At 43.7% G+C, this 12,135-nt stretch overlaps 1 protein-coding gene across 6 annotated transcripts in view; it reads left to right on the plus strand.

Moving 5' to 3' along the window:
• REEP1 (receptor accessory protein 1) overlaps nt 1-12,135 on the plus strand; it is a 65,610-nt gene that overhangs the window by 20,501 nt on the left and 32,974 nt on the right. For 5 of the 6 annotated variants that reach the window (XM_062575163.1, XM_062575161.1, XM_062575162.1 and 2 more), the window contains exons 2-5: nt 4,512-4,584; nt 6,863-6,939; nt 8,759-8,879; nt 10,471-10,584. In XM_062575163.1, the coding sequence (XP_062431147.1) occupies nt 4,512-4,584; nt 6,863-6,939; nt 8,759-8,879; nt 10,471-10,584 (385 nt within the window). Of the gene's footprint in view, nt 1-4,511; nt 4,585-5,433; nt 5,829-6,862; nt 6,940-8,758; nt 8,880-10,470; nt 10,585-12,135 lie in introns of those variants that run through there. The other variant, XM_062575164.1, reaches the window with a different exon arrangement.

Consider the following 12,135-nt stretch of genomic DNA (forward strand, 5'->3'; position numbering starts at 1 on the left):
GTCATCTTGCTGCTGTGTGCCGATGATACGGAAACATGAGTTATTTATGGGGAAAATAAAGGCTGTTCTGTTTGTTTTGTAGTACCGCAGTGCTCTCAGTGGCTGTGCAGCCCAAGCATCCTGGGGCTCTGAGGGTATGGCAGCTAGGTAAGCAAAACTCCAATGGCTTGGGATATGAACACGGTTATAACACTGATTCCCATCCAGAAAATACCTACGTGGTTAAAAATGCTCACGAGAATGGGTGTGCGGGTATTTCTGGAGGTTACTTTTGAGACCTGGCCAGTGCACCTGGGAATCACTGAGAGTCTCTCCATTCATTTCAGTGGCTGCTGTACTGAATGCAAGAGTTAATTTTATGTGTAAATGGACGCAGGACCAGGGCTCTCGGGAGGAAAATAGCATCACCAAAACATCAGAACTCAAGATGTCACATGAAGCCTCCTAATTTCTGGTGCCAGCTCTGATGCTTGTCCCCAGGCTATGAACTGTATCCTGTTAAGGGTATTGCTGCATCCTGGTTGTCCAGGCTCTGTGATGGTCAGATCACTGTACCTGCAGTTCCACTGAAGGAACAGAAAGGACGTAATGTCTGGGGCTAGCTGTGGCTGTATGGGTAAACAGAGACAGAAAGTGGTTTGGTGATGGTGCAGCAGCCCCCTGTAGTATCACAGAGACCACTAAAGAGAAGCCGACAGTGCAGTTGCTTTGATCGTCCTCTGATAATCAGGAAACCCCATAGTACAGGAAGCTTCAACCTTTCCTAGATCATTTAGTGGTTAACTTGAATAATGCAAGCAAAAAACAACGCCCAAATCCAAATAATATAATTATATAATTAAATGCATGTAGTCAGCTCCGTGACATACCTTGAGGCAATGAGTAGCACAGATTAACTCTTTGTGATAGATTTTTTTTCCTTCTTTATGATTTTGCAGTAGGTGTAGCTGCACTGTTTTTTGTGTACTATTTGGATATTTTGGTGCCTCCCAGTTCTAACCTTAATTATTTGTCTTTGCTGTGAAAGAAACAACTGCACTATTTACAGATGCTCTTACGGATCTCTTCCAGTGTCTCTCCACACACTTTAATTACCCTTCTCCTTCCTCCTTTCTGCTTTCTGCTGTGTCCCTCTAGACAAAGAATGACCAGAAGTGCACATAACAGTCCAGACTGGGGAATGCTGCTGAGGAGTGTAATAGGATTATAAGATTTTCAGTATTAATCCTTATCCCATTCTTTAGTCAGACTAACCTTTTGCTTAGACTTTTGCCTCCTGTTGCACAATTAGCTGACTCTTCACTGATTTCTTTACAGCAGCTCTTTTGCCCTTTTTTCAAGGCAGCTACAATTGATGCAGACCTCCAGCGTGGAGCAGGGTAGGAATTGCTAATTGTGGTTATTTGTTTAGTGCTGCGAGTGAACTAGTCCTAACTAACCAATGGACATCACTAGCTCCTTGCCTTTCCCTGTCTGCTGAGGGCCCAGACTGTAGAGACACATCTCTAAAGCTTTGAATGTAGCAACTACTACCTCAAGCTTTGGGAGTCCCTGTTTGTTGACCAAGATGTCTGCTTTTGCTTTTGCATGGATGGTAAAAGAGCTAAGGCTTCCCAGGGCACATAGATCACTCAAAAGGAGATTTGACAGCTGGAAATGGGTGGGATGGGTGTGGAGAGGGGCTTGACACTGTATTTAGCCTGAGGAAATGAGGCTTAAGCAGTCTGTCTTTCCTCTTCTTAAAACTTTTGAATCCACGGAGCAGTTTCAGCCAAACTAGATGGGTCAGAGGAGTCTCAAATACTGAGTTTCTATACTGCCAAGTAAAAGCTGCAGTGTAAACTCCATAGATAGTTCATCAATTTGGCTTTCCAGCTGACAGGCACCAGACAGGCAGCCAATGTGTGTGTCATACAAAAAATCATGGCATGTGTGGTTTCCAGTTCAGTGTCTTGTCCGGGAGGGATACGGCAGCGGTTTGGGTGTAGGATGGAGGACAGCAGGAATCAAAGATAACCTTAATTACACAGGAAACTTAAATGAAGGAAAAGTTAGAGGTATTGCCTTCAGCAGGGAAAAGGAATGGAAGGAAGAGATGCAGAGTTGTTGTGTACTTAGAAGTTGAATCAGCTCTACTCCTTAAGCCTGGTCCAAAGCCCAGTGAAGAAAGTAACCTCAACAGACTTTGGGACGTACCCATGTGCAGGTGTTTGTCTCTATAACTTTGAACATGCTTTCCAGAAATGCATAAATGGCTTTATCTTCATTTTGTAGGGTATACTGAGAGGTTAAGTGACTCTAAACCACTCCACTAAGTTACAGCAGTGTCAAGGCTAGGACCCAACAACCCTTGAACCACTTTTCAATCTGTTAAACCATAATAAATAACATAAATAATTGTCCATTTATGCAGACAACACATTAAAAGGCAAAATCAGCGAAACTCTCCAGCTCCAATCTGGGCAGAGCCCATCACCTTAGTAACTGTCCTTGGCTCTGCACATGCGAATGTATTGTAGGATTTCCTTCCCTCGCAGGAATTCTTTTTAAGTGTTTACTGTCCATCATTAACTCCGTCTTAGTGATCCTGTAAACTTGTTTGCATCTTCAGAATCGAGCTACTTTCTGTTACCAGCATAAACTGAGGAAGTGAGTATCAATCATCCAGTGATTACTTGCAGGAAATAAAAGTATGAGATAGCAGCCTGCCTGGGCTGAGGAGGAAGGACAGAAATGTGGTACTTTTTATAAGCAGAACCAAAAATATTATTCACTTGCCTGGTTGTTTTGCTGAATAGTGTGGAGCTTTCTGTCTTTTGTGAGCATTATCTTCTTTGGATTAAGTCCTGCTGCTATTGAACTCGAGGGGAATATTTGTTATTAGCTTCATAGAGAACAGGATCAAACCGCTGTCTGTGGTTTTTTTTCCTGCCTTAAACAGTGTTGCTGTTTGCTAAGACATTGCAAGGGAGAACAAAGTGTTTGGTTTCCCAGACTCTTCTTTCTGAGCATTTGTGTCTGATCCTTGCATATAGCCCAGCCCCAGTGGGTGAAATGGGTTCAGCGCTGACTGTTTCCAGTAAAGCTTTTTGAAGCCAGTGTGTAGCCTCTGTAAAATACTGAATCTGCTCGCTCAGTAGCTGCTTTTCTGAAATCATTGTGCTTCAGGTTTTGCTAAGCTATGCTACAATAAGCATGATGAATAGAGGGCAAATCGTCTTCGGTCACTGCTTTGAAATCAAGATGTGTGCTGGCTCATTCCATTCTTTTGCAGAACCTTCCTGAGCTAAGAGAAGTACAATAGTGCACCATATCCCAGAATGTAAATTTTTAATGTCTTATGCACATAATGGACTCAACTGCAATTATGAGTCTTATGGCACACAAACACTGTGGGCGGAATAGAAAAGGCAACTGCTGGTCCATGTGGCTCCACAGTTAAGGACTGAAATATTGATCGTTTCCATTCCCAAGAGCAATGGAAACAGCTTTATGAATTTAAAGCAAAAACTCCAATGGAAAGAGGGATATTTGCAAGTCAATAAACCTTCCTCTGCAACATTTTAAGTTCAGGCTTTGCAGCATCATCCTACTGCGTTGAATGAAACTGGCTGAAACCTGTGCACAGCAAAGTGGTTTTGACAAGCCCATACCGATGTCCAAAATAACTGCACTGAACAAGCAGCTAGGCAGCGATGCAGGGAGGTGCTGTTATAAAAAAATTGTCAACTTTTTCTTTTTCTCTGTGGTGCTGTTTTCATCATCTGGATCCTTATTTGTTTTTCTGTATGAAATCTTGAACCTGACAGCATCCTTTGCAGACCTGAAGCTGAAAGGAAGCTGTCTGAAAGAACAGTAGGAGATTTGGGATTTTTAGGGCGAATCCCGTTGCTATGTCTGGGTGGGCAAATTCCTCCCTCAGTGGAAAGCCCAAATGGACTTTACAGAACAGCTCTTCCCTTTGGCAGGTTTAATGTAGGGTAAGGGCTGGCATTCAGACCAAGGGCCAGTATAACCTGGGTGCTGTTTTGCCTTCTAACAGCTTTTCCAGCATTTTGAACAGAGATGGAAGGAATTTCAGATAATGGTTCTCATTTTGCCCTGTCTCTGAAAGCGAAACTCCTGTATTCTTGGTGTCACCGTAGATTATTTTAAAATCAGATTTTTAATTTCCTTTAAAACATGGTGGTCTTATTTTTGTGTGTTATGTGACAGCCATCTAAGGTCAATATTTATTAAATGCGATGTGGCCTTGTAAATCAGATCTATGGAAACCATTCTGAAAGGGAAAGATAGTTTGGACGGCTGCTCTTCATTCGTCTCAGTAGCAACAATTTCTTTGAATTCAGTGATGCAAAAGCAGTCATATACTGTACTTAGTGCACTAAAGCTTAAATCAAATCTTAACATTTTTTACTAATACAAGAGACATGTTTAACAGAAGGGGAAAAAATCTTCGTCTGTGACAGGAAATCAATTTAATCCATTTGTCTTTTTTGTTTCTTTTTCAGGCTGATATTTGGCACTCTTTACCCTGCATATTATTCTTACAAAGCTGTGAAATCAAAGGACATCAAAGAATATGTGAGTAATGAAGTCTGTGTCTGTGCCGCGGGATTTGTTTTCCGAGATTGCTCCTCGCCACATTGTAAAGACACCACCTGTATTCTGGGAAGGCTCATAAACCAGGGCAAGGGAAGTCTGGCCTGAAGGCTTGACTGGTTGACTGCTAGGCAGAAGGCTTAAACTGGGAGACTTGGGTTTCTGCTCCTGGCTCTCCTATGGAATTGATGTGCTCTTTGACAAATGCATGCTATTTCTCTGATAGTGCAAGCCACAGGCAGCCGACTTAAAAGGTGTTTGCTATCCAGAGCTTTGAGTGTTTTTCCTTTGTTTCTGAAAGTGGCATAAATCAAAGCCTCTTCCAGAAGCCCTGAAGCTTTAGCTAAACGTTCAAAAGAAGACTCAGAAGAAGCAACTTGAAGCATATGTGACTGAATCCTGACACACAAGTATCTCTCCGTGTGGAGTGACCTATTTACAGATGGGTCTGGTAACTGGGTGTGCTGTCTTGTCCTTCTGAAAAATCTTTCCTTGGCCCTGAAGGCAGATGTGCCATTAGGGAAAGTGAAAGGTGGGAGAATCAATACTACTTGGACCCCGTTGGGGTCCTGTAGGATTTGCAATGCCCTTCAGAATCTGAGCTCTTTGTTAACTTTGCTGAACCTGGCTCAGCCTCCAGATCCTGTCTCTTCAATCCTCTCAAGATCTCAGGGATAATGAGCCTATTTTCTCCTCTGGGTAACAGCTTAGATGACTATCCCATTAAGTCCTTAGTGCAAACTCAAACTGTGACTCAGAGTGGCTGTTAAGATTTTTCCAGTCTATCATTCCTCTCTTTCAGATTATGGTTTTGGATATTTTAAGAATTGTGTTACCCAACACACCAGATACTTGAGGAAAAATGTCCCTGCAGCGCTTGCACAAGCTGTACTTCTCCGGATTGGTGCATCCCCTCTTGGAAGTGCTGATGCTAATGCTAACATCCCCAAGCAGTGTCTACTGCTGATACTGTATGCTGATTTCATAGTCCCTTTCTGCAAAATTTTCCATTGAAGAGTCTACTTCCTGTTGGAAATTCGATTGCAGAAGAGTAACTTCCATCAAATTTATGGGGTCAGGACCCTAATTTGGGAGTAGCAGATCAAAGACCTTGTCTGTACCTGAAATTGCTTTTCAGTTTGACACATCAATTTTGGAGATCCATCAGCTAGAAGTCTGATTTTAAAAAAATAATAATAATAACATGACACAGTACAAACCTTCATGTAGGTATACCTGTACTAGTCTAAACTTGTATCACTGTAGTTTATATTTATTATGTTTGATAATAGTCAGTTGGATAGGCTGTGTTAGTCACAGTGTTTTAGGCAGTGGAAATCTGTGCTGAAGGGGGGCTCACAGGGACCAGCCAAAGGTTTCTTGGTAACATTTTTCAGGATCAGAGCACAAAAATGCCAATAATGAGATTCTATTCCTTATATTTAGATGCTCAGTGGTTGCCCTTTCAGTAAGGCTCCTTCCAAGCTAGTTGAAACTGGTGAGATAATAGTCAGTGTTTTAGGCTGATCTAAGCCCTTCCACACTAAATTTGGGGTTATGTTTAAAAGTTTTGCTGGCAGTAGTATCTGACAGCTGTGCTGACAGTGAGACTTTAAATGAGTCAGTTATGTAAAAGGTCTGGCAGAAGCTGCCCTGAGAAGACATTTTTTCCAGGCATCAGGCAGTGTAACTGCTGTAACCCAATATAAAAGTCAGGAGAGTGAATATATAGCTGGGTAACAGGTGCTCGGGGAAGAATTGCAGTATTTGTCAGAAGGAGAGACAATACGGGTACTATCTCCACCGCTGTCATCAGGAGAGATGCTGGAGCAAGAGCTGGTGAGATCCAAACATTATATTTTGCCTTAATTGAAGTTTGGCCCACACCCTGATACTAGCCTTTGGTAATATTAAGATGAGCCAAATGAGATTTTTAATGACCTGTTACAGAGTTGTATCCATCAGCTGGCCAGTAAAGGTTCTTACATAGGATCAGCAAGTCAGAATGATATGTCTTTTTGTGAGAGCAATCCTAAGGGACAAATTCTTGCTTCCCAAGAGCTTGTGTGGAAATCTGGTGTGTCTCTTGTACTGAGATGGGAGAAGCACTGGCATTGTATTCAAGTCCTTAGTAACTATAAATATGTAGAGGGGAAAAATGACCCTCTTCTCTGTGAGGGTTACCCTCTGCATTTGTACGTGTAACAGATGTTTTGAGATCCTCTGGAAAAATGTCATAACTACTGCTTTCTTTTGCCAGGTCAAATGGATGATGTACTGGATCATATTTGCACTCTTTACGACAGCAGAGACGTTCACGGATATCTTTCTTTGCTGGTGAGTATCAGATCGGAGACGGTCTTTGGAGTGAGATGGAAAGAAAATGAAAATGTTTTTAAGGAAAAGAGGGGTACAGGGGTGCATTGCATTTTGAACACAGACTGAACAGCTTCAGGTGCATAGAATTATTTTGTCTGGAAGATTCATACTTCCTTTCTTAGTGTTGTCATATGAAAAGGAAGGAAGAAGATGGAACAACTCAGAGATTCTTGAGAAATCATTACAAGAGGCTCTGTCCCCTACCTGTAGGAAATAGGACTCTGTCAGAGGCACAGCTGATAACTGAGTTGGATGCTTCTGGAGATCATCACAGAAAAAAACAGTAGCTTTAGCTACAGGCACAGATCTGGGCTTACCTAATTGTATCCTACAACAAATACACAGAATCTGTGAATCAGGCAGAAAGAGCACTGCAGCACAAGCTTTGTCTCTAGGTTGCTGCATGGGTTGTTGTTGTTCCTGAGATGTTTTCCATGTCCTTTCTTGGGTAAACTGAATTGATGGATTGATGGAAGTGGAAATCTGTGCTGAAGGGGGGCTCACAGGGACCAGCCAAAGGTTTCTTGGTAACATTTTTCAGGATCAGAGCACAAAAATGCCAATAATGAGATTCTATTCCTTATATTTAGATGCTCAGTGGTTGCCCTTTCAGTAAGGCTCCTTCCAAGCTAGTTGAAACTGGTGAGATAATAGGTTTCAGGTTTTGGGTCAGCGGATTTTAACTGTAGTGCCTGTCCCTCACCTGAAGCCTGTCCCTGCACAACACTGAGTACCTGTAGTGACTCCTCGAAACAAAGGGAATCGGGGGTATTGGCACCATGTCAAATCTGGTGCAAAAGGAGATAGTGGGCAGTATTGTCTCTTTATCTAGTTTGCACTCAGACCTACCTCCCCTGTGATCCTCTGGGGCTTTTGTCTGGAGGAAGCATTGTGTGGGTCACTCTGGAGGAATGGCAGAGGGCTTGTCCAGCCTGTGAAGTACTGTGCTGTAGAGATCTTTGGTCAAATAGAAGCCCAAACTAGCAAACCAATGCTCCGAGCAGAGCCGCAGAGGCCCGTTGGGTCAGGTATGGCCTCACAGGCTCGATGGCAGTGCTGCGTTAGCACAGTCCGGCTGGGCTGGTGTGCATCCATCGCAGGGTCTCTGTGCTGCTCGCCCTCATCCCTGCCTTCAAAGGGTACCAGCATTGTGCTTAGGCTTTGTCCTCCAGAAGGGACCTAAATAATCTAATCTCAGGAAGACCCTGACCTGTTGTTAACCTAACCTGTTAGAGTTAGTGCCTTGCTTATTTTGCCGCACTACCTGAAAGCCTCCTTGTGAATTTGCACCTTTATAATGCAGGTTGCTTGGACGACAAAGGGATTTTGCATTTCCATTTCAGTCAGGTTAGTGTTATCGTAAATGCAGAAAGCTAGAGGGATGAAAGGTGCCTAAATAAATTGATGGAATACTCATTCCTGGGTTAGTTTTTGCTGCCTCACGATGACTGAGGCAGAGTATGAAGGCAACATCTGTGCTCTCTGCCTGGAGACTGCTCTGCTTATCACACAGCAGAGTCTCTTCCAGCCCATTAACTAATGGCCCTAATACCTGAGTACAGGGAAGATTTACCCACATGCCTAGATGAGATGTGTACAGAGGTGACTGAATGTGTATTGGTTCTTGGAGTCTCTGGTAAGCAAAACCTGCCCTAAGCTATGAACTAGCTAGTTTCTTCCTGTGTTGAGCATCTCTAATCAAAACAGTGGTGCTTTTGGGATTGGGCATTAACAGCTCCTTTTTTTTTTTTTTTTTTTTTTTTTTCCCCTCTCCTAGGTTTCCATTCTACTATGAACTCAAAATAGCTTTTGTAGCTTGGCTGCTCTCTCCATATACAAAAGGTTCCAGCCTCTTGTACAGAAAATTTGTTCACCCAACACTGTCTTCAAAAGAAAAGGTAATCACGGGTGCCCAAGCCCTCTCTGGGTGAAGCAGATCTGCAGTGTGTTTGCTCCAGTCTCTGTATCACTCATTTTCATTGAAGGACTGGGAGTTGCTGATTCTCTTCCTCTGCCATTTTACCATCTCTTTTTTGTTGGTGTTTTTGTTCTTTGTCTGTGGCAGTTATGTTTATAAATACTGGCATCTGTTCAGCTCACTCATAAGTATCAGCTCATCTCTGTGCACTTGAAAAGTTAGGAGGGAGGAAAGTAAAAATACCTCCTGAGTGGCTTTCCACATAGTTGTTGAAATAGAAGTGCTGTGTTGTGGCTGGTTATGATTAGAGCAAGAATCTCTCATCCAGGGCTTTTAACTTTGTACCCAGCTCTTCATAGTGCGTATTGTGCAGGTATGAGACTAGTCTATCCTGTCTGTGAAAGGGGCTTAGGAAGCGCTTGCGTGGCTGGGTGAGGTATAGCACCTCACGTAAGGCTTGTGAAGCAGGTTGAGGTCCTGGTTTGAGAAATGTCTCGCTGTTAGCTTCAGAGGGAACGTTGCAGCTTGGATCGTTTGCCTGCCTCAGGGACTACAGTGGCTGTGAATGGGACATTGTCAGGCAGATCCATCTGGCTCTTCTGAACGCACGGGCCAAGAACAACTATTAGCCAAGTATCAACATGCAAACTAATACGAAGCAAGTAACTGTTTCCTGCAGTGGCAACTGTGGAAGTGAAAGAGTTCTGTTTAGCCACAGACAGTCAATGAACAGTTGTGTCTCAGTCTTGTCCCAGAAGGACAATGGGGATCAGTCCCCTGTCTCTCGACTTCCTGGGAACTTCTGCTTAGGCTCCTCGCAAACAGTGCTCATGCATTTTGGGGAGGAAAGGAATCACTAAACAGCCAGCAGCTTCTTGCAGCTTCCGGTCACTACTAACCCAGCACATTCAGTAGTTGAACTCTGGAAATCTCTGTCATCCATTATCATCCAGGCCCCTGTGTCTTGGGAGAGAAAGAGTGAGGGCAGGGACTTTCATAACCATTTCATTCTGTGTTGAGCAGCATCTGAGACCAGCACCACAGGACCTACAATGGGCATGTTGAAGCCAGACAGTGCGGTACTATGCAGAGATATCTCAGATACTTCTGAGACCACCGGTTCTGGGCATAGGGCAGTAGAGCTGCAGCTGCACAGAACCATGCTGCATTTTTTTTAATTAGAGAAAAGATCTAATTTGTCTTTAGACCCCATAGATTGCAAATACCTCTTGATACATCTTGGGCCATTCTGCCCAGGTGGATGTGGCTTTAATACTTCCAGGACCTCTTCGTGGTGTTGCACTGCGCAAGTGTATCCCTACTTTGAGGACCCAGTCATCCAGAATAAAGAACTCTCAAAGGCTGCAATGGGAGCTACTGCTCTCCTGAAAACTTCTCCTCTTACAAACACTGGCTATGAACTTCTCTCCGGTCAAAGTGGGAAAATGGAGGGAGATGTCTGTCTCCGTGAGAGATGATCTGACTCTGCCAAAAGAGCGAGGCTGGGAGCGCTCTGAACTTGTCCTTCTTGTGCTTCTTTTTTTGTTTGTTTTTTTTGTCTGCTGTGACAGGAGATTGATGACTGCCTTGTCCAGGCAAAAGATCGGAGCTACGATGCCCTTGTGCACTTCGGGAAGCGGGGGCTGAACGTCGCGGCCACAGCAGCTGTCATGGCAGCTTCCAAGGTAACGATGTGGGTCAGCAGGGTGACATTAGCATCTGGTCTGCATCCATTGCCAACAGCAGCCACACTGTGGAGGGGGAGAGAGAATGGGGGTAAAGATTCTCTCACTACTTACGATCATGCCTCCCAATCTCCCATTCATCAGCCACATAGGTGCCTCTTGGGATGAATACTGTAGAGAAGGCAGTAAGTGTGGTAGCAAGAGAACTCGGTGAGATAGTAAATGCTGGATTAAGCCTAGGGTCTGCCTCAGACCTCTGTTGGAATTTATATATCCTATGAATCCTGCGTATATATCCCATGAAGAAGATGCTGATTAACGTTAGGCAAACACAGTTAACCCCCTGGCTGATGCGTGTTTTTCTGAGGTGAGGGGTTGGCCATCCATACTGCAGCTTGTTACAGCTATGCTGAATTGTTGAGAATTCTAGAAGCTCTGGTGACTTCTGATTTGGGTCCTAACAGAACGCAAATGGGATCTAGAGATGTTCCTGGAGGTTAGAAGTTCAGCTGCAAGGTTAACACATACATACCTAGCATATACTTTACTGGAGGCACATGTATACACAAGTGAGTGGGAAATGGCATTAGTTGCCTTTGAAGAATGACGAGATGTTGGAGGGATGATCTCATCAGAGGAGGTATGTCCTGTATTCTGTTCCTAGCTTAGAGCCAGAACCAGAAAACAGTTGGTATCTCTATTCTTCGTTTGCAAAAAAGCTGCGTAGACTTGATAACTGCACTCTGTGGTCCTTCTCCCAGACAGTGGATTACCATGGTTGAGGTTAGATACGCATAGTGGCCATACTCTTGTGCTTTGGGGGAAAGAACTTGTAGAGAAGATAACACTTTCATGCAAATACACTGTCTTTTGCAAATGCAAAAGAATAGTAGGAACATATGGGCGAGATAGGTGCTGGTATTAGGAAAAGCATATGAATGGGAATTTAAAGAATTGATTACTCTGCCGCACACTTCTGAAATAACCTCAGGCACATCATTTAATCTCTCCTGCCCTTAGCTTCTATAAAAATGAGTTACACAGCCTTAGATAGCCAAATATGTTAAGGCCTATAAAGCATGTTGAATGGAAGATATTATGGAAATGAGGAGTCCCTGGGATGTGCCAGGTGGAATGAAAGACTTGTATGACGTTCTCAAGAGAAGTGAAGAATTTCCTCCCTTTCCCTGCCAAGCATTGTACAGATTGTGGCTCTCAGGCATAGCTGAGGCCTTGGGCAGTTCAAATTCTGCTCTTAAACTGTTACTTTTTCAGTGGGGAGGCTCTGCTAACCCAGGGACTGACAGCTAACCCAAATCTGAAGTGAAACCTGGGACAAATGTGGAGCGAAAGCAAAGCTGTGTATTATATGCCCAGAGACTCAGCATTTGTGTGATACTTTTGCAACACCGAGGCTTTCACTGCTGCTCTGGAAGCGTGAAGAAGTCACACCATGGTCATAAATCAGGCTTTGAGAATGCCCGTTTGCAGCATTCCCTTTTCTCCTAATCCCTTCCTACAGTGCACTGCAGGTTCTCTATGCTAGAGCCA

The sequence above is a fragment of the Rhea pennata genome, chromosome 4 (genome assembly GCF_028389875.1).
Source record: "Rhea pennata isolate bPtePen1 chromosome 4, bPtePen1.pri, whole genome shotgun sequence".
Lineage (NCBI taxonomy): Eukaryota > Metazoa > Chordata > Aves > Rheiformes > Rheidae > Rhea > Rhea pennata.